General features: G+C 45.6%; 1 protein-coding gene and 1 long non-coding RNA gene across 2 annotated transcripts in view; one reads left to right on the top strand and one right to left on the bottom strand.

The window, feature by feature from the left end:
- The window catches only part of LOC125122576 (uncharacterized), a 258,930-nt gene extending 245,576 nt beyond the window's left edge, over positions 1 to 13,354 (top strand). Inside the window, exons 3-5 of the long non-coding RNA XR_007133842.1 lie at positions 2,862 to 2,947; positions 7,757 to 8,027; positions 13,299 to 13,354. This is a non-coding gene — a long non-coding RNA (uncharacterized LOC125122576). The remainder of the gene's footprint in view (positions 1 to 2,861; positions 2,948 to 7,756; positions 8,028 to 13,298) is intronic.
- The window catches only part of LOC125122575 (receptor-type tyrosine-protein phosphatase T), a 126,431-nt gene continuing 105,092 nt past the window's right edge, over positions 6,459 to 27,797 (bottom strand). Inside the window, exons 14-17 of the mRNA XM_047771068.1 lie at positions 11,835 to 11,960; positions 10,842 to 11,005; positions 7,814 to 7,949; positions 6,459 to 7,091 (exon numbers count right to left, since the gene is read on the bottom strand). Of these exons, the coding sequence (XP_047627024.1) occupies positions 7,038 to 7,091; positions 7,814 to 7,949; positions 10,842 to 11,005; positions 11,835 to 11,960 (480 nt within the window). The 3' untranslated portion in view covers positions 6,459 to 7,037. The remainder of the gene's footprint in view (positions 7,092 to 7,813; positions 7,950 to 10,841; positions 11,006 to 11,834; positions 11,961 to 27,797) is intronic.

Here is a 27,797-nt window from a genome sequence, read left to right as displayed (position 1 = left end):
CCGTGTTCTGGGTCCTGCTTGGCCTTTACTGATTCCTGATTCCTGGCTGTCACCAAGGGCCCTCCTGGCCAGTAGGTCTAAATTATGACCGGTCTCATCAGAGGTCTTGTGGGGGCAAGGGCTCTATGGCAAAGAAGCTGCTCTCTCTGGGCTATATGGCGATGACCAGCTTGGGTGAGCCCTAGAGGTATGACTAGAGGCAGCATCTTGGCCTGCATCATGGGGAGACACTGGGAGAGTGGGGGCTTCAACCTGCACCAACCAATTACAAGCTGCTTGGCTTTGTGCTCTGCAGAAAGGAAGGAAGCAGTTCAGACATGGTCCCAGCTCCATAACATCTCACCCAGCTAAGGCATAAGAAACTTAAAGGCCATTTCAGCCAAGCTCCTTCTTCCCTTCCCAAAGAGATGTCTGGCTTCTGCTGGACAGCTGCTGAGATGGGCAGCTCATCTTCTCTGGCAGAGAGCAAATTCTCCCTTCCAGTTTCACCTAGTGCTCCCATCTCCACTCACAGGAGGGACCTGAGACTGTGCTTTAGTTTATCTAAAGATCTGAAAACGTAGGGAAGATATGGCCACTCTATTCTTCCTGACCTGGGATGTTACCCTTTTGCCCTCAGAGTCTCCAGACCACCCTGAAACACCTTATATCATCAGTCTTCCACAGGAGTGAGAGGGGCGTGGTGGGCACTGAGAGTTTGTTGGACCCTCACATAGGGAGGCCCACTGATGTGTATTCACAAGCCCACAGGCACTAAAGTACATGTGCAAGGACTCAATTTTTCAGTGTTGGCACTTTGCAGCGTATTCCCTTTCCTCCCCCAAATTTCAGAGTCCCACTCACCACAGAACCATGAATTACACTAACTATCCTGAGCTCTGGGCTTACATACCAATACCTTCCTGTCCAAACAGTGGAAGGCCCTCAGATCACACCACCCAGAGCAGCTCTCAGATCCAGATGAAAGTTCCATGGTAATCCAGCCCCGAGAACTTGACCCTGTGGTGCACCCACCCTGAGTCCTTTTACTCTGTGCATCAGCTGCAATGACTACCCCGACTTCTTAGACAACTAGGATGCCAAGCCTGGGGTATACCGTTATGGGTATTGACCTTGCCTCTTGGGAACCTAACATTCATTCATGGGTAGATGTGAGGGGGTGAGGATGCCCCCTTGGATTCCCACCTCTTCTGGAGGTAGGTGAGAAGGCTGCAAGAGATGGTGTTAGTCTCTACTACAGTGTATATTTCCAGCCAGCATCATGCGAAAGTTTATGTCTGGGTACCAGTAAACCAGAAGAGAGTCTGCTCATGTGTGCAAATATGGCTTAGACATCTCTCTGTGCTTCTGAGGATTATATCCATGACTTGGAGAAACTGGAGCCCCCTCTGTTCTCTGCCACTGACTTCTCTCCTTGCTGTTCAGACAGTATATAACCTCAGAGGCAGGTCCCTGTTAGAGGAAGCCAAGACCTTGCGTTTTATCACTTCTAGGTATGTGGACATGGAAAACCTCCAACATGGAGCCCTGTCATGGGAATACAGCAATAAGGCTGAGTCTTAGCTGATTCCCTCTAGTTGGATTCACATTGGCTGAGATGCTCAAGACTAGATGATGAGGAAGGCAGGCAAGTCAGGGCTTTGAGATGAAACAGTCATCCCTGTGACTCCTGTCTCATCTTCTTCCCTGCGTCTTAGGTTGACCATTTGTCCCCAGGGATCTTGGCCCAGCACAATTTGTTGGCCCTAAGGTTTAGAATTAGCATCAAGTTCCTCCTACCCTCAGGCTCACCCACGTTTTCCATGGCATTATTCCCAACTCAGCTTGGTGCTGACGGCCTGTCTATCCAGCCTAGGAGGCCGGATGCAGGCTAAGGGAGGGTGGCTTTCTTCCCTCTGTTCTAAGGCTGAGAGGTACAGGGGAATCACCATCTCTTTTGGTGTCTCTGGATCTGGATTGGGCTGTTATTTCTGCAAAGATGACATGATAAGTGCCTGTTTGCTCCTCCCTGGGCCTCACTTCTGTCTGCGACATCCTGCTAGACCTACACCCCTGTGCACACAGCAGGGACTCACATAAGAATGAGGAAATGTGGCTCAGGGTGAGGACACATGCCAGGAGCTAGCTTACCACTTGGAACAAATGGGGAATAAACACCAGTGGTCAGAGGGAAATGGAAGATGATCATCTTTTATCTAAGACACTGAGACTGGTTCTAAAGCAACCTCCTTGCTCCACATGGTTCTGGCCAGTCCCTCCCCATCCCCTGTCCTTCTGTCTCAAGAAGTGACCACTTTTCCCAGGAGACCATATGCCTCCTTGGTTCTGACTACTCCTGTTGGGTCCTAACTTCTTGGCTTTGTCTTCCTGCTTTCCTACCCAAGGCTCTCCAAATTCAAGTGTCCCTTCTACCTGGCTGTGGCTCCTCTTTTCACATCTTTGTCTATTAATTGGTTGGCCCAACTTCCTCTAGCCAAGAAAGGGCTGGACCAGGTTAGAACCAAAGACTGAGTTCTTTCCACTGCAACCCCATGTCTTGCCACAGGATGCACTGTGTGCCATGGTAACCTGTGCATCTGGGTGCTATGCCCTCTGGGGCCCCTGTATGCTACAGGAAGTAAAGTGAGAAGGCTTCTTAGTCTGCAACCCCTCATATCAAGTGTGTCCTCAGATTTGTCCATATTAGCAACCACGTGGCTCCGCCTGAGCAAAGGGCACCACCTCCTGGAAGCTCCAACATTCAAGAATCTGCTGAATCTCCTTTCCCTGTAGGGTTTTAGGGGCTTAGGCTTCCCCACTCCATGTGGGTGTGTCCTCATAATTTTGCTATATGCCAGTGTCTTTTTTTTTTTTCTTTTCAGTATCCAACTGAAGGAGACTGGATTAACCCATGGACAGTGAGGTCAGGGTACCACCCCTCCCCTTCAAAGGATCTGCCTAGGGACAGGTGAGATGGACTTGAGCTTGAATCTGGAACTGGCCTCAGGGGGAAGCAGCATGGCCAGACACTCTGCCTCTCAGACTGGGGTATAATTCCCTAGGGCCTGTCATTGAGTTGAGGAGATCAAAACCACATGAGGGAACAGGGCCCATGTAATTATTATGATTATTATTTTTACAGTCATTTAAAACAAATCAGGCTAAATTAGAGTAGAATGCAAATATTATGTGAATTGTTAAGTTTAAACATGAAACGGAAGGAGTTTCAAGCTTATCATTGTCTGCTTTATATGGTCCCTTGGGTTGTCTGTTTCACCCTGGTCCTTGCTATAACGGGTAGCCCCCTCCCCCCATGGGAAAATCTGAGACACAAAGGTGGAAGAATACTGTCTTTAAAGTCAAAAGAACCAGCTTAAACCCTGGCTGGCTCATTCACTAGCTGTAGTGGAATATGGACAAATGATTGCTCTGCTCCAAACCTTAGTCTCCTCTGTGAAATGATGACCCCCAGGAACACTTCTTAGGAAGGTCAGAAGAATTCGGTAAGCACAGGGCCTACTGGTTCCACAAGAAGGCTGACCAGCAGGCCACTGCTCAGACTATATCCAGAGAGAGAGTCAAAGCAAGGAACCCCTCTGTCCCTGTAAAGGGATTCATGCTGTGGCCATCTAGAGGCTCAGAGTCCTAGCCCCAGGACCTTGACACCAGAAAGGATGAGAAGACAGTATGTCCAGGTACAGCTAGGAAACATCCTCAAGCTACCTGGGCCATGAATGCATGCAGGTTGGGATAGTTCCTGGCTTCTCATTAATTCCTTGCACCTTCTCCAAACGGGATCCACATCTGGGAGTGGAGAACCATGAGGCTTTGGGCTAAGTGAGGCTCTGTGACCTCAGCAACAAGAGGCTAGCCCTTGTGGTGGAGACGCAGTGAGTATGGATACCATACTGCTCTTCATGGTCAAAGGTGAGCCCACCTTGGAAGTGTGGGGGAGGTGGTGTCTGCTCAGTTTTCCTGGGGGAAGAGCTCAAGTCTAAATTCTCAGGCACCATTGCCCCATCTCATCCAAGCCCTGCCACATTCCTGCCATGTGGGATCTTAAGGATCCCCATCCATGAGCCTTGGCTTCTTCCTGTGTAAACTGGTCCAAGACTGTTCACGGCTCTGCCTCCTTTGGAGAGGGGTTGGGGTTGTAAGGATGGGGAAGGGGGATGAGTGGGGGGAACCATCATTGGCCCTCACTGGGTTACCCGCCATGGTTTTCACAAGCTTCCTTCTCCCTGAAGTTACATTCTAACTTCTTACCATTTGAAGTGATAGCAGCCACTGTAATTTTTATCTGCCAGCTATTTTGCCCCTTTCTGAGCAGAATAAATCCTAGGGTTTGTGTTCGATAGCGCCTCCTTCCCTTCTGTGTGGATGAGACCAGATCTGAGAGAGGAGCCTATATAGCAGGCTGATTTGCCATGCTTCAGGCTCCTTGAAGGCCAGGGGAGTGCCACCTGGAGCCAGGGGAGGACAGCAGGACCAGTGGGGCCTGGGGACCAGGGAAGGGACCCATGAAGGAGAAGATCAAGTTCATGGTGGGGCTCCTCTGCCTTCTTTGGCTCTGAGATGCTTCCTCTTGAAGCTCCAAAGTGGCAGCCCTTCCTTGATGACTCTGGTGTTCCTGGACCTCCAGACAGTTCCAGAGCCTGTGCAGATGGAAGGAGCTTCTGTTAGCTCCTTCCATGTGCCATCCTCATGGGCTTGGCTTGGCCACCCTGCTCTGTGGCAGAGCCCCTGAGTTTCCTACAGAAGCCGGATCTCCTGATCCACTGCATATTTTGTTCCAGCAACAAAATAATAAGCAGACAGACAAATAGATGTGATAGTAAAAAGTATACGCATAAGGGAATGTTTTCACAGTGTCTGATGAAAGGAAAAGAGGCAGGCCGACTGGCCCCCAGGGGAGCACCTTCTAACACTGAGCTGAGCGCCTCATTCAAAGCTCCCCTGGCTCTCTGTTGCCCACAGGGGCCTGGGCTGCACTGTGGGCCAAGCATTCGAGTTCCCCTGACCCTGGCTAAACTCCTGCCAGGCTCTGCTCCAGCGGGGCTGACTGCCTGCCATACTGCCCAGCCCTCAAGGATTTTTCGCATGTCTTTGCCTTTGCACATGCTGATCACTTGGCCTGCAATGCCTTTTCTTCCTTTTTTCTACCCAGAGGAATGGACATGTCACCTCTTCTAGAAAGCCCTAGGCAGAATCTCTCTGGCTCTGAGGCTCACGCTCATGTGCTACACTGCAGGTTCTGTTTCCTGCAGTGTACAGTAAGCTCTTGAGGGAGAAGGCTGTGCCTTATTGAACTCTGTGTTCCTCGTGCCTTGCCTGGGGGCTACATGAGCCCCCAGGGTGGCCCTTCCTAGATCCCAGGCCACCCAGTGGCTTGCAAGTGTTGTACCTAAGCACCAGCTAGAGACCAAGGTGGAGATAGCGTCTATGGCTGGCAGAACCTCACAGCCCAAGGGCACAGGGAATCCTGTTCACCGGCTAAGAAATTAGATGGGATGAGCTTTCCTGGGGAGCCAGAATCAGTTACTAAAATGTATCCGAAATGCTGAGCTTCCCAGCAAAACTGACATCAGAAAGGAAGAATTACATTTCCATTTGTGCAGTTCTCTGTTCAGAAGTTTCTGGCCGTATTTTCTCTCTATCAAATATTTGCTTGGCTGAGAAAGGAGGACGAAAACCAAACAAATACGTCTCATCACAATGCTCTGCCTTTTGGAAACCAGCATTTCATGGCTGAGCGAAGCTGCCTCAGTTTCTTCAATTGTAAACTACAGATAATCACAGGTTAAGAGCTTTATTGAGGTGGAGCATGTCTAAGAACATGGCAAGGTTGGCATACAGTAGGTGTTTAGCCAATGTGGGTTCCCCGTCATTGACTGACCCAGACTTTGGGCAAGATTCTAGATCCCCAGGCCTGACTCCCTTGGCCTGTTTTAAACCAAAGTATACATGGGACCTTGTCAGAGATGGCAGCTGGGTTTCTCTAGGAAGGAGTTCAAATTTGGAGAGCCGAGGTTATGCACAACGCTGGGATTCTGCCCCAGCAGAAACCAAAGTGACCCTCTTCAGCCTAGCTGGTCACTCCCTTGCTCAATGGCCATGCTGTCCCTGGGTATGACCTTTTAAGAACATCGCCAGGAGAGGTGAAAGGCCCCAGAGATTTGTCTTATAGCTACACAACCAAACTTCCTTCCCCACCTTTTTGTGCTATAAGAGACTAAGATTTCACACCCTCCCCAAGAAGGTTTCCCTTTCACATACACTTTGGAAAATCACCAAGTCTTATCTCACTCATCCCTCCCAAAGGAGTCACCGCCCAAGACACACGGGGACAGCGGGGACAGCCAGAGCCCTGCCCCAGGGAGGTGGTCCTTTCTCATAGGGACAGGAGGCGCAAATTCCCTGCAGTTCCATCCCCTCCCACCGATCACAAAAAAAAAAAACAAAGAAAACCTTTATCCAGGAGTGTCACGGACACAGCGGGACACAGTGGGCTGGCCAGTGAATGCCAGAAGGTCAAGGCCTGGGCTGGGGGAGGGGTACAGAATGGTGGTGGGCCAAGCCCCATGCAGGTTAGGTGGGAGGGCGGGGGCTTCTGCCGTGGTCTCGGGAGCATCCTGAGGTCCCCATGGTCCAGGCAGCAGGTGTCCTGTGCCAGAGGTCCCTGGAGGAGATGGCGGGGGGCAGCAGGGCAGTGACCCCAAGGGTCCGATTGTGCCCACCCTGCGCCTGCACTGTCGGCTTGCCGTGAGATTCACAGACTTGCAAAGAGCAAAAGCAAGAGGTCCTGGGCACTGAAAAATCCGGGCCTTGCTCTGGGTGTGTGTCTACACCGGCCCTTGGCAGAGGCTGATGGGGGGTGGGGTGGAAAAGAAGCCTGGGCCTTGCTGGGCAGCATCCCCCAAAGCAACTGGAGACCCTTTGGAAGGTGCAGAGCCCACCGTGGACCACGGGACCCCCAGTCACCTCTTAGCCCCTGAGCCCAGTCACTGCCATTCACAGAAAAGGGGGCATGGCTGCAGCAGCTTCCCCATCCTGTTGGGCTAAAAGGAGCTTAAATATTCCAGGGCCACCTCGTATACAAATTTATACTGTTCCTGAGAGGAAGAGAGGCAGAGGGGGAGAAGATGAGAGAGACACATTTAGTTTAGAGACACAGATGAGAGAGAAAACGTTATCGATGTATTAACAGTCAACTCAAAATTGTCCAAGCAGATAATGATTCACTAAATCTAGAGTGGGGCTCAACAGTCTACACTTCTACCAAGCTTCCATGGGATGCTGCTGCTGCTGCTGCTGCTGGCCTGTGGCCCTTACTTTGCGGAAGCTCTCACCTTGAGTAAGACCACACTGAGCCTAGGTCGAAAGGCTCTTAGTAAACTACCGTGTGTGGGCATGTATGTCTCCATCACTGCACTAGGTCTTAACAGCTGGAGCTTTGCCTGCCCAGTCTCTTCCTAGCCTTCTTCATGGCATCTTAGCTCCCAACTTTATACAGTAAAAACGAGCATAAATTAACTAGCATAGGACTGGACTGAGCTGAAACCATAATTCACATTCTACTGATCCAGAATCCTAACCCCTTTCCTACAGAAGGGTAAGTCCAACAAAGTAGAATGTGCCAAGATGGATATTAGGCTCTGCGGACGAGAAACTGGTGAGGTTAGGAGGGAGGGAAGCAGGTGCAAAGGGCACAGACTGTAGGTGCTCAGTAAGCAGCCAGCTGTTGGGTGTTTTTACTATTTGATGCTATTTTCTTTAGGTCAAGGGAACTACGGTCAGCCCCTAGCTGTTGGAGAAGAGTTCTTGGGATGCTCACCAGGGTCTCCACCATGTTGGACTTGTTGTTACGTAATGTTTTCACGATGTGGAACACGTCGATGATGTTTTGCTGCTGGATCATCTCACACACGCTGCAGATGGCACAGAAGGTTCCACTGCGGCCGCCCCCGTTTCTAAACACAGAGGAAAGCGGTGAGCCAGATTCCCTTCAGGCCACACCAGTACTGGGGAAATGCCCTGGCAAATGCGAGGTAAGGCACTGGTGGTGGAAGCCTTAGCCTGAGCCATGAGTTAATGGTTTAAATCTCACCTGTGCCATGAACTTGCTTTTTGACCTTGGGCAAGTCACTAGCTGTGTCTGAGCCCCAGCTTCTTCATTCGTATAATGAAGGGGATGACCTTTGAGAGGGTGGATGTTTCCTTGGTTCTCGGAGTATGTGACAGTCACCCATGGCACACTGACCCAAACCCCTGGGCCCGAGAGAGTGTCTTTGTACTCCAGTGCCCGCATCCTTCTCCAAAAGGATGCTCTGGGTGCACCTACATATCACATATCAAATGAAGACAGTGGAAGGTGGCGTGTGCTTTTACTCCTAGTTATTTCTATCCACTAAGGACAGCAATACTAGAAACATCTATGCAAACCTGGGGTCAGTCAGCCTAGGTTTGGGACGGGTCTGAGATGCTGAATCCTGAAATGAGGTGTCTCTATTTATACACCCTGGTTTAAGCCAGATCTTACCGATCTGGAAAACAGAGACAGAGGTCTCTTGGCAGGGTCATCTCTCTGTCACACCTTCTTTCTGATGCCCTGTAAGTCATCTTCCTGGAAACACCCCTCCAACTCTTTACAGAAAGTCTCCTTAGGAAACTGCCAGATTTGGAACTCCTGGGCATGTTGCCAAGAGCAACTAATGATTTCATGTAATGGTCTGTGTCTAAAGAACATCTGGATGGAAACTAAGTCACTCAGGCAACCTCCCAGATGTTTCATCCACAGGGCACCCACTGTCCAGATGTCTCAAGTACAGACAGTTGCCCTCTGGTCACTGGCCGGTGCCTGCATTTCGGTGTCTGTATTGATGTGTCTGCCCTCCAAGGATGCCAAGGTCTCTGTTGAGAGATGAACACCCCTGTGCTTTCATTTCACTTAAACTGCTGGTCACCTTGGCGAGGGATGACACTAACAAAAAAGTAGGCCTGCAGCAAAGCAGGCTGAAAAAATAATCATGTGGGAAAGAGTAGGAGGGGACCCTGACGCCAGAAGGAGGATTCAGTATTTTCTGAACCTAAACGTAGAGTCTAAGAGAAATAAGTGAGTGGATACAGGCATTTCAGGACCTGGTAGAAAGAGGCCATGATGGCATGGGCGTGGCTCTGTGGGAGGGAACCAGCTGCCAGCTTCTGGGCTGTGGGCAGAGCCACCTTGTCCTGGCTGATGTTCCCCATCAAGCTGACATGTGAGACATCATAGCATCTTCCTGGACTCCAGTCTGTATCCTTTGAGAAAAGGAAGGGGGTTGCTACAGGCAGTGGACCTTAAGTGTGTGTTTAACCTCCCCTAAGCTCTCTGATTTTCCCGACATGTGTGTACTGCCTATTTGAAAGAGGGGGCACAATAAGCTGGTTTTGAAAAAACTGAACTCTCAATGCTGGGGTCAGAAAGATAATATTAAATGCCTCCACCTGCTCCAGAAATAGTCTGAAAAAGGGAAGACCTCGATTCAACTTCCTTTAACACAACCTTTTCCCTGAGTGAGGCCCTCTCCATCACTTCTCTCCAGTTTAAGTGCTAAGAAGCAAATGAATGCTTGTGAATCACATGCATTCATGTTCAGCATGAAGCTTTATGGCTGCGGATTTGTGTGGGTCGGAGATCTTGGTAGATTCCTTCTCTGTGGTCACTTGATACCCTGTAGTAGACTCTGACACGTGCTCTTTGAAATAACTGTATTTATGACATTTGCAGAGTTGCTACTGTGACTGTGGATCTCTATGTTAGTAAATTGTGTTTATTTTTGATTTCATGCCTGAGCACGACAGGGTCGTAAATTGACCTAATTTAGTATACCCACTGGACAGATGAGAAAACTGAGACTCAATGACATTAAGTGCTTTTCCTGTTGTTGCCTAGCTTGTCAGCCACAGTCCCCTCGGGATCCTGACCACCACCCTGCAGAATGATGTCAGGGCCCATTTGCCTGGGAACCCCTTGTGCCCTGGCTATGCCCTTTTTAAGACAGGAGGTAAAAGCTCCAGTTTGTCTGTGTAATGATGTCTAAACACAGCTGGCTTGAACCCACTGTGTCCTGGGAAACAGTCTTCCCAGGGCCCTTCACATACATCCATCATTGCCCCCGCCCCCGCCCCCAGGGCACTGCTTTTCCCCTCATGCTCTCCATGTCCTGTGTTCCCACTGGGCCATAGGAAGAGATGCCCCAACAGGCAGACATGGTGGCTGAGTCCTTTGGTTGACGCAGAGGCAGTGTGGGCTAATGGACAGCACATCAGCCGGAGGCCAGTGGATTCAAATCTAAGCTCCTCTCTTCCCTGCCAGATCCCTTACGCTGTCTGTACCTCAGCTGTCTCATAAAACATGATAATGTCTACCTCACAGATGGAAGGAGGTGATTCATTTAAAATGTCTGGCATCAGGCTCAGATAATCAAGATATTCCTCTCTCTTCTTTAGGAAAGAAGAGAGGAGGATTATTTAGTGGAACCCACTTCAGCTGGAGCTTTGTGTGACTAGCAGGACCCACCAGACCTCCTTGTTGGAGGGTGGGGCTCACCTCCTTACTGGGAACCTAGGAAGCAGTCTTCCCATCCCTCAGGTTTGTGGGGAGGCCACCAGGCTTTATATCCGTAATATGTCATACAATAATCATCCAGGGCAACAGACAAGCAACCCAGTCCATGAAAGGACTGTAAGGCCTGGAATACACTCCTGTTGGTCTTTAAGGAGATGTAGTATAGCCTAGGCCATACTTTGTGGCCAGTTGCATCATCAAGGAGGTCTTATCATCCACCACCCTGTTGCCCTGGCAACCCCTTCACAGTACTCACAGGCAGTGGACCACAGTGCGTCCCTCCCTCCCATCGTACTGCTCCTGCCACTTCTCCAGGCGTCGAACCACTTTGAGCAGAGAGCGCTTAGAGGGGGGTGTGTCCCTGTAGGCCGGCCAGCCAATGTACTGAAGGTGCTGGACTATGCGATACCCATCCTGTGGCTGAGAACAGACAGGCTGTTAGGGCTGTTCTGCTGAGGATGCTTAGGGATGCAGGCCCCCTAGCTACCCTGAGGGCTGTGGCATTGCAGTGGGAGACAGAATAAATGGGGTCTAAGCTATAATGTCCTCATGGGGAGAGTCACACACTATCCCCATACCCACCTCCCCATGCTTGAGTATACTGATTCTCCAACCATGACTGCCCTGCCCGTTCACCCTACTTGAAAAACTTCTACCCAGTCTTCAAAGCCCCATTCAAATGCCCCTTTCTCTGGGAAAGCCTTCCCTGACTACTGAGCAGAATTCTCTCTCCCTATGGTTCCTCACTTTCCCGTTAGTGAATTCTGTAGGCAGGGACTGAATTCTGCTCACCCTGTGCTCCCAGTAAAGACCAAAGTCACTTTAATTAGTTACCTTCCACAGATTACTCATCTGTTCCCTCCCACCCAATACTCCTCCACCTAGCTGTGAAATTCCTCACTTACTATTTTTCACTTTGGTGTGCCCAGAGTCTAGCCCAAAGCTTACTGAGTCCAATCAAAGGCTGCACACACTCATGCCAAAGCAGTGTGAAGTGCTATATTCTGAGACGTTTTGCCTACAAAGCAGCAAGTGTGTCAGGAAATGGGCAGATGGCAGGTTGGATGGTCCCCCGGTGTGTCCCTGTGTGTGGGAGCCAGAATCCAAAAAAGCATCACTTCCCCCAAGAACAAGATGGTCAGGAGAGCACTGCCCAGACTCTTGGCTGGCCTGTAGGGTCCTCTCCCGGCAGCTCCCCTCTGTTATAGGGAAGGAGGAGCCTGGGATGTGACAGCAGCCCTGCCCTTACCCGAGCCATGTTACAGATGCGGAATATCCTGTGGATGATGTCCTCGTCGATGTCTGCAGAGACGAACTCCACCTGGATGGGCCCATAGCATCCCGAGGTCTTCTCTGGCCAGTACTGCATACAGAGCTGGAACAAGGAAAGAGGTCATGGAAAGAGGGTAGGGGCAGGGGGCGCTGGCCCCACTTATCACCATGCCTCTTCTTCTGCCTGCGGGACAAGTTAGTGAGAAGGATAGTAGGCTCAGATTTTCTGTTAGGGAACAGCCCCCCCACCCCTTTTTTGGCTGCACCCACAACACGTGGAAGTTCCAGGGCCAGGGATGGAACTGGTGCCTCAGCAGTGACGATGCAGGCTCTTTAACCCACTGGGCCATCAGCAAACTCCAGCCACCCCCCCCTTTTTTTGGTTGTTGAAAAGTTAGAGTTTGCTGTGCTGATCTCCAACCATTTATTAGGCTATTGGGCCTCGGTTTCCCCACCCATAGAAGGCGGAGAATGTTATCTACCTTGATGCTGTCAGGGTTAGACAGAACACTCCAAGGGGAGGGGGCCTACCATCCCGGGTTCAACACCAAGCATGGAAGTTTCCCCCCATTCTAGGAAAATCCTTCACAGTGTTCAACATCAGATCATGAGTACTTTCAAAAAAATACTAGGCTCTGTCATCAGATAGGGTTGGGCCCAAATCCAGTCTTTGTGGCTTACTCACTGTGCAACCCAGGCCTCAGTTTTCTCCTATGTAAAATGGGGCTAATTGTGCTTTCCTTGCCCCAAAGATAACATAACATGGCATTGAGAGATCTTGCCTCCTATCATTCCAGTTTTTTTAGGAAGTGGAAATTAAAACCTGTAGCTGAGAGCAAAAGGTAGTGGTTGCTTCTCAACCTCAGACAATGCTACTCAGCCAGAGGTGGTTTTCTCACCAAGGGACATTTGACAACCCTGGGCAATACATGCAAAAAATTCTTGTATCCTATCCTTTCTCCAGAACTAGAACTAGAACGGATGAGCAGAGAGGAGGGAGACTGGAGGAGAAGGCAAAGCACACATCTCCCACCTTCCTGTCTCTGGAACCAAAACTCCAGCTTAGGGATAATGCTGTGTTCACACTATGGCCCACGGGCCAAACCTGGCCAGCTGTCTGATTCTGTAAATAAGGTTTTATTGAAATACAGCTTCATTTATCCATTTACATATTGTCTGTGGTTGCTTTTAAGCTATAATGGCAGATTTGAGTAGTTGCAACAGAGACCACATAGCCTGAAAACCCCTTAAAATATTTCCCATCTGGTTCTTTCTGCAAAGAAAGTTTGCCAACCCTTGTCCTATATAGCATTATTCTGAGGATAAAGGAATAATGCATGGGAGTCTTGGATTGGAAAGATGAATGTTTAAAATGGCAGTACTACTCCAATCTACATATTCAATGTGATTCTAATCAAATTACCCATTACACTTTTCACAGAACAAGAGCAAATAATCCTAAAATTTATATGGAACCATAAAAGACCAAGAATTGCCAAAGCAATCCTGAGGAAAAAGAACGAAACAGAAATCATCACCCTCCCAGACTTCAGACAATACTACAAAGCTACAGTAATCAAAGCAGCATGGTATTGGCATAAAAACAACCCTATGGATCAATGTATCAGAATAGACAACCCAGAAATAATACCCCCACCTCCCCACCACACACACACCCCTATGGTCAATCTTTAACAAAGTCAAGAATATACAATGGGGAAAAGACAGTCTCTTCAGCAAGTGGTGCTGGGTAAGCTGTACAGCTGCATGTAAATCAATGAAATTAGAACACATCCTTATACCATATAAAAAATAAACTAGCATAAAGACTTAAATATGAGACATTACACCACTAAACTGTAGGCAAAACATTCTCTGACATAAACTGAATCAATTTCTTAGGTTAGTCTCCCAAGATGATAGAAAAGAAAAAATAAATGGGACCTATTCAAACTTAGAAGCTTTTATACAGCAAAGGAAACCATAAACAAAATGAAAAGACAACCTAAGGAATGGCAGAAAACATTTGCAAATGACGCCACCAACCAGGGTTTAATTTCCAAAACTAAAAACAGCTTACACAACAACAAAAAACCAACCCGAGTGAAAAATGGGCAGAAAACCCAAGTAGATATTTCTCCAGAAAAGACATACAGATGTCCAACAGGCACACGAGAAGATGCTTAACATCACTAGTTATTAGAGAAATGCAAATTCAAACTAAAATGAGGTACTGCCTCACACTGGCCAGAATGGCCATTAAAAAAAACACTACAAATAAATGCTGGAAATGGTATAGAATAAAGGGAACTGTCCTACATTGTCAGTGGGAATGTAAACTGGTGCAGCCACACTGAAAACAGTATGGCAGTTCCTCAAAAAACTAGGGTTGCCATATGGTCCAGAACTATAATTAAAAAAGATAAACTCACACCTGTGTTCATAGCAGCACTATTTGCAATAACCAAGACATGGAAACAAATGTCCATTGACAGATGAAGAAGATGTGGTACCTATTTACAATGGAATACTACTCAGCCATAAAAAAGTATGAAAAAATACCATTTGCAGTAACAAGGATGGACTTAGAGATGACTATATTATGTGAAGTCAGAAAGACAAATACCATATGATATCACTTATATGTGTAATCTAAAATATGACACAAATGAACTTATTTACAAAATAGATACGTTCACAGACATAGAGAACAGACTTGTGGCTGCCAAGGGAGGGGAGAGGAGGAGGGATGGGCTGGGAGTTTGAGATTAGCAAATGAAAACTATTACATATGGAATGGATAAACAATAAGGTCCTACTGTATAGCACAGGGAATGACATTCAAAATCCATGTGATAAACCAATTGGAAAAGAATATGAAAAAGAATGTATATATAACTAAATCACTTTGCTGTACAGTAGAAATTAACATAATAAAAGTCAACTATACGTCAGTAAAATAATTTTTTTTTTGTCTTTTTGCCATTAATTGGGCCGCTCTCATGGCATATGGAGATTCCCAGGCTAGGGGTTGAATCGGAGCTGTAGCTGCCAGCCTACACCAGGGCCACAGCAATGCGGGATCCGAGCCGCGTCTGCAACCCACACCACAGCTCACGCAACGCCGGATTGTTAACCCACTGAGCAAGGGCAGGGATCGAACCCGCAACCTCATGGTTCCTAGTCGGATTCGCTAACCACTGCACCGTGACGGGAACTCCTAAAATAAATTTAAATAAAAAGATAATGCATGTGAAGAGAGCCCTTAGCAGAATAATAGCACTCACTTAATTCTAGTAATTCATATTATTCTTGAACCTCTCAGTGCTCAACAAAAACACAATAATAATGATAATAGCTAACATATAAATTTGAAGAATTCTTCCTCTCATCACCCCTTTTAAACAGCAAAGGCAAGCAAGATTAAGTTTCATAATGTGATGGTGCCTTGCTTTTGCAGCATCTCCAGTGGGGGCTAATTGAGAATTTTGAGAAAGGAGGTGTGTGTGTGTGTGTGTGTGTGGTGTGTGTGTGTGTGTGTGTGTGTGTGTGTTGGTGGGGAATGCTGGTCACAGCAGCCTCAGTGGCTGCATAGTCATCTGCTAAGCTGTGAAATAATGACAAATCCACAATTTGAACTTGATTTCTCTTTGCCATTGGCTATTGTGCCTTGCAGTCTTCACAGTAATGAGGGACTGGTACAGATAAGTCTGTGGCTGGCCACAGAAATCAGAATTAATCAGAACTGCCAATTTAAAAAAAATAATTGCCTTTATTACCTACATTGAATTGAACCTTGCCAGAGATTGGCTGTGATCCTGACTTGAAGTACATGGGTCTGAGGCATCAAGGAAAGTCTATTACCCCAATATTTTTGGTCTGGAGAGAATGTGGAATGATTTGTCTCTTTTAATAAGATTTCCAGACCAATTTCTCAAGCTAATAGGTTCTACTCTGCCTCAAACAAGACTCCTATATTTTGGGACACTGCCCTGCATTTGATTTTCCAGGTCACTCTCCATCATGCCCAGAGGGTTGCGGAAGGTTGCAGGGTCCTTCTAATCCTACATCGGAGCCATCCTTTGAGTTCCCTAATCTGTGAGGTGACATCAGCAACAGCATGGGTGACATTCAGCTGCATGATGTGTGGGCAGATGTGGTGTTTGAACTGCCAAAGATCATCAGAGTCTCCCCCATCCCAGGATGTTGTACATAGTCTCACCATGGGATATGGGAGGAGAGGTGGTAGAAGCCAACGCTCTGCTCCCAGTGACCCTTGAGGGCTTGGAAACAATTCTCATCAATAAGAAATGTCCTCTGTGGAGTTCCCATCATGGCTCAGTGGTTAACAAATCCAACTAGGAACCATGAGGTTGCGGGTTCGATCCCTGGCCTTGCTTAGTGTTAAGGATCTGGCGTTGCCGTGAGCTGTGGTGTATGTTGCAGACACGGCTTGGATCCCGCATTGCTGTGGCTCTGGTATAGGCCGGCGGCTATAGCTCCGATTGGACCCCTAGCTGGGAACCTCCATATGCCGCAGAAGTGGCCCTAGAAATGGCAAAAAATTAAAAATAAGAAATAAGAAATGTTCTCTAAGTTTTAGCTAAAGACTATCCTGGTGTCCAAGTGCTAGGGTTGTGTCTCAGTGGTACTATCATTTTGGCCTGTATATGCAATATAGAAAAAGGTAATGGGGGTCCTGTTTGAGGAGCTCTGGGTTCAAATCTCAGCCCTCTCACTCTCTAGCTGTGAGACTTTTACAAATCTTTTAGCTTCTCTGGGTTAAGTGATAGGTGATTGTGAATCAGAATGTGTCTACTTCACATAGGAATCTGTAACTAGAGAGCACTTGATAAGTGTGAGCTATAATTATTAGCAGTTTGGGGGAGGGCTACTCAAAGCAAGATGGATAAAGTGAACAGTTTTTTTACCTCCATTTAGCAGCCCTTATGAAAAGTTCTCTTTAGGATAATACTCAAACAACTGCCCTTGTGAAACTTCTTGATCAGCCAGCTGCTCAGTCTGGGGAAAATCGAGACCACTCTTAAAGGGCACACACAAAATCTCACATGCACTTGGACCCAGGGCAAAGCAGTAATTTGATAGAAGCTTGGGCTGGACCTTCCTGCCAGTCTTGGAGAGTTTCCCAGAGAGGTATGGGGCAGCTGTGGCTCACTCTGGGGACATATGTACTGGTGGAAGCCATATTTAGGAACATTCCACTTTGTGAACACTGCTACTGGTGGCTGCCGTCTTGGCTTATTAGCCCTACCCAAAAGTCTGTAGGCTGCAGAACTAGGATGCCTCAGGCCAAAAAACTAACTGGGCAGTGATATAGCCTCACTCATTAGCATAGAGGCTCTCTAAAGGCTTCCTCAGCCCATAGCTGCCTTAGATAAGCCCCTAGACTAGGCTCTACCAACCAGAGGGCCAAGACCCAGCTCCACATATCAGTATGAATACCCCAGCCCATCTCTCCAGAAAGCCTGTAGCAGCCTCTAGACCATCCTCACCACTGGGGGTAAACACCAGATGCAAGAAACTGATAAAGGCAAATGTAAAGATAAGAAATCATCTATACACAAAACTCATAGGGATATTAAAAGACAAAAGTAGTAAAATCATCTATACCCACAATAAGCAGCTATGGATACACAAAATAATTAGATGTAAACTATGATATCAAAAATACTAATTGTGAGGTGAGGAGAGTACAAATGTGGGGCTTTTAAAATGTAGTTGAAATTAAGAGAACAGCCACTTAAAACAATCACATATTTATAAAGACTGCTATACAAAAACCTCATGATAAGCACAAACCAATAAATATACACAAAAAAGAAAAAGGAATCCAAACATAACACTGAAGATAGTTATCAAATCACAAGGGACAAGAACAAAATAAGGGTGGAAAAGGACCTAAGACAAATCCAAAACAATTAATGAAATGGCAATAAGAACATACATATTGATAATTACTTTAAATGTAAAGGGACTAAATACTCCAGCCAAAAGACATACAGTAGCTGAGTAGATATGAAAACAAGACCTGGATATATACTGCCCATGAGCTCACTTCAAATCTAGAGACATATACAGACTAAAAATAAGGGGATGGCAAAAAGTATTCCATGCAAATGGAAATCCTAAAGCTAGAGTAGCAATACTTATATCAGACAAAACAGATTTTAAATAAAGACTGTTACAAGAGGCAAAGAAGGACACTAAATAATGATCAAGGAATCAAAGAAGATAAAACAACTGTAAGTATGTATGTACCCATAGAGGAACATTTAAATAAATGACAAATATTAACAGACAAAAAAGAGAAATTGACAGTAACTCAATAATAATCCAGACAGAAAATCAGCAAAAATAGGCCTTAAATGACACATTAGACCAAATGAACTATATATATGATATTATATATAACATTCCATCTCAAAGCTGCAGAATTCACGTTCTTTTTAAGTGCACATATAACATGCTCCAGGATAGAGCACATGCTAGGCGACAAAACACAGCTCAGTAAATTTAAGAAAACCGAAATCATATCAAGCATCTTTTCTGACCACAGTATTTTAAGATTAGAAATCAACTACAAGATAAAAACTGCAAAAGCACAAACTCATGGAGGCTAGACAACCAATGGATTACTGAAGAAATAAAAAAGGAAATTTAAAAATACCTAGAGACAAATGAAAATGAAAACACAATATCCAAAGCCTATAGGTCACAGCAAAAACAATTCTAAGAGGAAAGTTTATACTGATACAAACTTACCTCAGGAAATAAGAAAAATATAAATAAATAACCCAACCTTATGCCTAAAGTGACTAGAGAAAGAACAAGCAAACCCCACAATTAGTAGAAGGAAAGAAATCATAGGGATTAGAGCAGAAATATATGAAATATAAACAACTGAAAATGTCAATGAAATTAAAAGCTAGTTCTATGAAAAGATAACTGAATTGATAAAAATCTAACCAGACTCACCAAGAAAAAAAAGGGAGTGGGTACAAATCAATAAAATAAGAAATGATAAAGAAGTTACACTATGAAAATACAAAGGATCATAAGAGACTGCTATATGCAACTATATGCCGATAAAATAGGTGACCTAGAATAAGTGGGAGATTCTTAGAAAGGTACAATCTCCCAAGACTGAACCAGGAAAAAATATAAAGTATGAATAGACCAATTATCATAATGAAAGTGCATCAGTAATTTAAAAACTCCCAAAAAACAAAAGCCCGGGACCATACGGCTTCACAGGTGAATTTTACCAAACATTTAGAGAAGAGTTAACACCTATCCTTCTGAAGCTATTCCAAAAAAATGCAGAAGAAGGGACACTTACAAACTTATTCTGTGAGGCCAGCATCATCCTGATACCAAAATCAGATAAAGATATCACAAAAAATAAAATTACAGGCCAATATCACTGATGAACGTAGATACAAAAGCTCACAATACATTAAATCAAGTGGAATTTATCCCAGGGATGGAAGGATTTTTCAATATCCCTAAATCAATCAGTATGACACACCACACTAACAAGTTGAAGAATAAATACCATATGATCATCTCAATAGCTATAGAAAAAGCCTCTGATAGAATTGAATATCCATTTATAAAAACTCTCCAGAAAGTAGGCATAGAGGGAACACAACTCAACACAATAAAGGCCATTTATGACAAACCTATAACTAACGTAATGCTCAACAGTGAAAAGCTGAAAGCATTTCTCTTCGGATCAGGAACAAGACAAGGATTCCCCCTCTTGCCACTCTTACTCAACATAGTTTTGGAAGTCCTAGCCACAGTAGTTAGAGAAGGAAAGGAATCCAATTTAGAAATGAAGAGGTAAAACTCAGTGTTTTGAGATAACATGATATTATACATAGAAAGTTCCAGATACCATCAGAAAACTGCTAGAGTTCATCACTGAATTTAGTAAAGTTTCAGGATACAAAATTAAGATATAGAAATCTGTTACCTTTCTATATAGTAACAAGGTATCAGAAAGAGAAATCAAGGAAACAATACTACTTACTATTACATCAACAAGAATAAAATATCTAGGAATAAATCCACCTAGGAGGTAAATAAAAGACCTGTACTCTGAAAATGATAAGACACTAATGAAAGAAATTGAAGACAACATAAACAGATGCAAAGATATACAGTGTTCTTGGATTGGAAGAATCAGTACTGTTAAAATGACCATACTACTCAAGGCAATCTACAGATTCAGTGCACTTCCTTACAAAAACACCAATGGCATTTTTCACAGAACTAGAACAAAGAATTTTAAAATCTGTATGGAAACACAAAAGACCACAAATAGCCAAAACGATCTTAAGAAAGAAGAATGGAGCTGGAGAAATCATGCTCCCTGACTTCAGATTCTACTACAAAACTAAAATAATCAAAATAGTATGGAACTGGCCAAAAAACTCAGACATATAGAGCCCAGAAATAAACCCACACACTTATGGTCAATTAATCTATGACAAAGGAGGCAAGAATATACAATTGAGAAAAGACAGGCTCTTCAATAAGGTGCTGCTGAGGAAACTGGAAGCTACATGTAAAAAAATGAAATTAGAGTATTTTCTTTTTCTTTTATGGCCACACCCATGGCATATGGAAGTTCCTGAGCTAGGGGTCAAATTGAAGCTGCAGCTGCTGGCCAACATCACAGCCATGGCAACAGCAACACCATATCTGAGCTACATCCGTGACCTACCCCAAGCTATGGCAACACCAGATGCTTACCCCCCTGAGCAAGACCAGGGATTGAACCCACATCCTCACAGATACTATATCAGTTTCTTAGCATGCTGAGCCACAATAGGAACTCCTAGAGTATTTTCTAATACCATATACAAAAATAGCCTCTGGAGAAACACATAGGCAGAACACTTTTTGATAAAAATAACAGCAATATTTTTGTATCTTTCTCCTAAAGGTAAAAGCAAAAGTAAACAAATGAGACCTCATTAAACTTAAAAGCTTTTGCACAGCAAAGGAAACCATCGACAAAAGGAAAAGACAACCTACCCTAATGGGAGAAAATAGTTGCAAATGATATGACCAATAAAGTATTAATATCCAACATATATATATAAACACCTCATACAACAACATCAAACAAACAACTTGATTTAAAAAATGGGCAGAAGAACTGAACATTTTTTCCAAAGAGGAAATGCAGATGGCCAACAAGCACATGAAAAGATGCTCAACATAGCTAATCATTGGGGAAATGCAAATCAAAACCACAGTGATATATCATCTCACACCTGCCAGAATGGCTATCATCAAAAAGAACACAAAAAATGTTTGTGAGGATGTTGAGAAAAGGAAACCTTCAAACACTGTTGGTGAAAATGAAAATTGGTGTAGTTACTGTGGAAAACCACAATTAAAACTACTATATGACCCAACAATTCCACTCCTGGATACATATCCAGAAAACCCCCAAATCACTTGGAGAACAGAGTTGTGGTTGCCGAGGGGGAGGGGGAGGGAGTGGGATGGATTGGGAGCTTGGGGTTAATAGATCCAAACTATTGCTTTTGGAATGGATTAGCAATGAGATCCTGCTGTGTAGCACTGAGAACTATGTCTAGTCAGTTATGATGGAGCATGATAATGGGAGAAAAAAGAATGTATACATGTACGTGTAACTGGGTCACCATGCAGTACAGTATAAAAAAAATTATATTGAGGAAATAACAATAAGAAAAAACCCAAATCACTAAATGACTGGAAAAAAATACATGCACCTCAATATTTATAGCTGTGTGATTACAATTACTAAGAAATGGAAGCAACTCAGGTGTCCATCAACAGATATATTCATACACACACACACACACATATATAGTGTATATATATTACCCTTCTACCTTGAAAAAATTACCTATGTGATTCTGTTGGAAATGTCTGTGAGATACGGACATATGGATGTGTGTGTGTATACACACTGATACACACACACACACACACACAATAGAACACTACTCAGCCAAAAAAAGAATGAAATTTTGCCATCTGCAGCAACATGGATGGCCTTGGAGTGCATTATGCTAAGTAATTTAGACAAAGATAAATAGTGCATGATATTGCTTCTACATGGAGTCTAAAAAATACGACAAACTAGCAAATATAACAAAAGAGGAGTAGACTCACAGATATAAAGAACAAACCAGTGGTTACCAATGGGGAGGAGGGGGGAGGGGCATCATAGCGGTGGGGGAGTGGGAGGTAAAAACTACTGGGTGTAAGATAGGCTCAAGGATGTACTGTACAATGTGGAGAATATAGCCACTTTTTTTTTTTTTTAAGGGATGTCCCCATGGCATATGGACGTTCCCAGGCTAGAGGCTGAATCAGAGCCATAGCCGCTGGCCTACACCACAGCCACAGCAACGCTAGATGCAAATGGCATCTGCGACCTATGCTTCAGCTTGTGGCAATGCCGGATCCTTAACTCGCTGAGCAGGGCCAGGGATCAAACCCGAATCCTCATGGACACTAGTTGGGTTCTTAACCCACTGAGCCACAGTGGGAACTCCTAAAAATTTTTAAATTTTTAAAAAAGAAAAAAGTTTATAGAACTCTTGGATTAAAGATTTCATGGTTTTTTAGGACCTGGAAATACGAGTTTAGGGAAGCCCACTTGACTCTAAAACCACAAGGACCCAGTTGACCTGGGGCCACCCATACACTCAGTGCATATTTGTTATTCTTTTTCTTTAATTGGGAAACTCTTGAAATGGATTCTCAAGTCCAATCCTTCGGCCTACAGTCCAGCCTTTTCTTACCTTGTGGCCCAGTGCTCCCCTCCTCCGTGTCTCGCTCATCACCTGGGAGGGGTGGTGCTGCCTGCCGTAGGGAGGGCCTCACCACTGTGGATGCACACGGCAGGGCTGATGCTTATACCCCGGGGGCGTGGAGAGAAGAGGGGGCAGCTGTAGCTGCTGATTTAGAAATGGCCTTGCTTCTCCTGGAACAGCAGAGGGGCTTTGGCTGTTTACTGTCAGAACAAGTTAAACCACGTGAAAGCCATGAAGCCTGTGTGGCCAGCCCTGAAACAGCTGCCACACATTATTCCACCTCGTAGTCTCCATGACTGTTGGGGCCACGAAAAGATGTCCTTCGGGGCGGCGTGTTCACATGTGACATCTAACAAACACAAAGGTCACCTCCCTGTTAGACATCATTCTCCTGCTGATGGAATCAGAAAGCTTGTTAGTCGCTGAAATAAACACGCTCTGATGAGTTAAATGAAAACTAGCATATGGGCCTGTTTGGGGACTAAACAATTCTAAAGCTTATTTCAGAGAACCTTAGTTATGCTATTTGTGAATTAAAAAAAATACTTCCATAAAATGGAAAAGCCAACACAGCTTCCAGAAATGAAGGGCTCCACTTATCAAGGTCCCCGTGACCCACAGGAGAGAATTAATCCCAGGCCACCGAAAGGTGAAGTGAATTAGTATTTTTAAGAGAAAAATATGAGTCACCTGAACTGGTTTTAAAATGAGGATCAGTGATGATGAAATTCTTTTAAATAGATTCCATAAAGAGCCCAAAACAAAGTTGGCTTCAACACTGGCCAGGTAAGGAAGAGAGATGGTAGGGAATGCAGGGAGGGTGAAGCAGGGGAGAGAGAGGATAAAAAGCACCTGGGCACATCTGCCATCTCTCCTCCTTTCACCTCTCCATCGCCCCCACGAGGTGACTCATGCAAGTCCATGTAGTGGGTGGAAACGCCCTCTTAGGACAGGTGCGTCAGAGTTTGTTTCAAGGAGGAAGGGTGGGAGTTTACAGAGGACAATAGGGTGGGTGGAAGGCAAAGGCTCAGGGCAGGTTTTGGAAAGCAGTCTTCAAGAGGTGGCTGGTTTTCTCTGGATAGATGCTCAGGAGTGGGATTGCTGGATCAAATGGTAGTTCTATTTTAAAAGACACGTACTCCAATGTTCATTGCAGCAGTATATACAAGAGCCAAGACATGGAAGCAACCTAAATGGTCATTGACAGAGGAGTGGATAAAGAAGATGTGGTGCATATTCACAATGGAATATTACTCAGCCAATAAAAGGAAAGAAATAATGGCATTTGCAGCAACATGGATGGACCTAGAAATTATCATGCTAAGTGAAGTCAGACAATGAGACACCAACATCAAATGCTTTCACTTACATGTGGAATCTAAAAAAAGGACACAATGAACTTTGCAGAACAGACACTGACTCATAGACTTTGAAAAACTTATGGTTTCCAAAGGAGACAGGTTGGGGGGTGGGGGGATGCACTGAGGATTTGGGATGGAAATGCTGTAAAATTTGGTTGTGATGATTGTTGTACACCTATAAATGTAATAAAATTCATTAAGAAAAAAAAGAGGCAGCTGAATTACGCAGCTTAAGAACAGAACAGCTTTGGGGAAGGGACGGAAAGCTGAGGAGGGAGGACTGGGAGAAGAGGTAGAGGGAGGAAGAAAGTGACTTGGGCAAGGGGATGGCGGAGGTGGGCTGCCAGGTGCCAGGCCAGGTGTGAGGAGCGAGGTGAGGTTTAAGAACAAGGATGTGTGATGTTCAACCTTCAGCCGAGGGCACTGCTGGGATATGAACCCCACATTGCCCCCTGTGCCCCTGTAAAGCCTGAGCTGGAGCTTAGAAGTGGGTGTGAACACAGGACCCCCTTGGGGTTCCCAGAAATCTTGGGAGTGGACAGTACACTTTCCCACAGGATGGGGACAAGGAAATAGCCCATTTTATTTGACTCTTCAAAGAGAGGGAACTTGGCTGACACCTGAATGATACGAATTTCATAGATGATGATGATAAGGCTTGGACAAGCTAAGAAACTGGGTTAAGGCGACCCAGCAAGTACATGGCAAGGCTTAAAACTGAACTCAGGTCTCTTGACCCCAGACTCCTTATTCTACAGTTCCAACAGGGGGAGAGACAGAAACACAGCCCCTGGCAAAGGTCAGACCTGAGGTTTGCCGAGACACAAACGCGGGCAATCTGTGCGTTTTGCTAGCATGTTAGGGTATATTTTCACAAGCTGAGATAAAAATGGGGATATCAGTGCTTGCTATTTGTCTTCTAGGCACAATGACAGGAAACTAAATCTCTGAAACATCCCCCCCTGCTTTTTTCCTGGGAGGATGACAAGCTTGCCTCTCTCGCTCCAGAAGCTCCGTGGGAATGCACGTTCTTGGCCCCCACCTCCCTCAACTTTCCACCTGGCTTTGCATCACCTGAACTCTCAGACTTCCCATGGCAGGGCTTCAAAACTAGGCAATGCAGCTTTATACAAGCTGGTGCTCTGGATTTAAACTAAGAAACATTCCTTTCTGCTCCATAGACCCAGGTGCCAGCAAGCCAATGCTTATTGGTCACTAGGGCCCTGGAGATCCTGCTGTTCAAATGGTAGTGAAAGTCTTCACCATCCTTGACAGGGGCTCTGGGCCTGGGTCAGTGATGGCTGTGAGCCTTTGGACAAAGCCTGCCTGGACCTCAGCTTCCTAATCTGCAAAATGGGAGGAAGTGAACCTGGGGCAGATGAGTGCTTTTCAAAGCGAGGTCCATAAAGTTAGCAGAAGCCAAAGCACTCTCCCTAAAGCCTTTTTTTAAAGTGATCTGTTTTTCTTTTTCAGTTGCACCTGCAGCCTATGGAAGTACGTGGGCCAGGGGTAGAATCAGAGCTGCAGCTGCCGGTCTACACCATAGCCATAGCAACACTGGATTCAAACCTCATCTGCAACCTATACCATAGCTCATGGGCAACACCGGATCCTTAACCCACTGAGTTGAGGCTAGGGATCAAACCCACATCCTCATGGATTCTGGTTGGGTTCATAACCCGCTGAGCCACAATGGGAACTCCTTTTAATGTGATTTTTTAATATTAAAGTATAGTCGATTTACAGTGTTGTGCCAATTTCTGCTGTACATCATATAGCAGATGACTCAGGGACCCAGTCATACATAGATATACTTTCTTTATCTCATACTATCTTCCATCCTGTTCTATCCCAAGAGACTGGATATAGTTCCCTGTGCTGTAGGGTAGGACCTCATTGCTTATCCATTCAAAATGGAATAGTTTGCCTCTACCAACCCCAAACACCCCATCCATAAAGTCCTTAAAAGGCAAAGGGGGAGTTCCCGTCGTGGCGCAGTGGTTAACGAATCCGACTAGGAACCATGAGGTTGCGGGTTCGATCCCTGCCCTTGCTCAGTGGGTTAACGATCCGGCGTTGCCGTGAGCTGTGGTGTAGGTTGCAGACGCGGCTCGGATCCCGCGTTGCTGTGGCTCTGGTGTAGGCTGGCGGCTACAGCTCCGATTAGACCCCTAGCCTGGGAACCTCCATATGCCTCAGGAGCGGCCCAAAGAAATAGCAAAAAAAAAAAAAAAAGACAAAAAAAAAAGGCAAAGGGGATGACGCTATTGTCCTGGAGTGGAGGACACTGTCGCAGGCTCTAGCTTCTCATTGTCTTAACTCTGTGTAAGGCCTGCAGATCAGACATTCATTGAGACAGTTTTGTTCACAGAAAAGATACCAGAAAATGAACAAAGTATTGATTAGGAAACACATTTTGGGGAATAAAAATGGTGGGTCTTTGGAGGGAAGACCTGGGAAATAATGAAAGGTGTCTGGGGAACATTTAGTTTATAAAATCTCTTAAGATTTAAGCAGGGTAAAGTGTACCCCCTAGAATGAGGAGCAAGTAAAATATTGAGCTGCTCAGGGGATACTCCAAGCAGAGCCAGTATAGTAAACAAGCAGAATATTCAAGCAGTGCTAAAACCTTGGCACTTACTTTATGGAAACAATAAGTAAGGCTGGGTCTCATTGACCCCAAACCTGACTCCCGGTGGTCGTGTCCTGCTAGACTACTCCAAGCACTGCCCATAGCGCTCAAGGGCAGTGTCACATGCTGCCTGGACATGGGCTCCCCCACCCCTCTGCTTCCTGCTCACCATCCCCCCTGCCACTTCAGGGTGAGTTGGTTCCAGCTGAAGATGTTTCCGTCCTGTCTGATGCCAGAGAGTATGGGAGGTGGATATGCCTGCTCCAAGGGTTCCAGGTATTTTTTGTGCCTCTTGTCCTTTCCTGTGTCTGGGTCTGTGCCTGGCACATGGTAGGTTCTCAATAAATGTACACTGAGGAATACTTGATTGAATGTGGCCCAGAACACGTGCCCTTTGACCTTTAAAAGACCTGCCCCTGGCCCGGCAAGCCTTCTGCAGTTGGCGAGATGGCCCTCTGCCTTCTCCTCGGCTCTCCCCATCCTGCTTGCTCATGGCTCCTGATGGACACTGATTCAGACATGGATTTCTCCAGCTCAAACTGCTTTCCAGTCCAAGAGCCCAGGCTCATTTCTGATCTTCCCAGGATTTCAGTCACACTCTGCAAGGGCTCAGACCCCTACATCTCTAGGTCTGAATTTCTGTTTTCAGTTTTCCTGCCTATATTAGTTTCTTACAGCTGCTGTAGCAAATTGCCACAAATGTCAGGGCTTAAAACAACGCAGGTTTCTTATCTGGGAGTCAGAAATCTGAAATGAGTCTTCAGGGGTTAAAGGCAAAGTATTAGCTGAGTTGTGAGCCTCTACAGAAGCCATTCCTCACCGTTTCCAGTTTTAGAAGCTGCCAGCATTCCTTGACCTGTATCTGTATCACTCTGATGTCTTCTTTTTGTTTTGTTTTTGCTTTTTAGGGCCGCACCCGCAGCATATGGAGGTTCTCAGGCTAGGGGTCGAATCGGAGCTACAGCTGCTAGCCTATACCACAGCTACAGCAACACGGGATCCAAGCCGAATCTGTGACCTACACTGCAGCTCACAGCAACACCCGATCCTTAACCAACGGACCAAGGCCAGGGATCGAACCCCCATACTCATGGATACTA

The sequence above is a fragment of the Phacochoerus africanus genome, chromosome 3 (assembly GCF_016906955.1).
Source record: "Phacochoerus africanus isolate WHEZ1 chromosome 3, ROS_Pafr_v1, whole genome shotgun sequence".
In the NCBI taxonomy this organism is placed as follows: Eukaryota; Metazoa; Chordata; class Mammalia; order Artiodactyla; family Suidae; genus Phacochoerus; species Phacochoerus africanus.
This window is presented reverse-complemented; position numbering and strand designations above follow the sequence as displayed.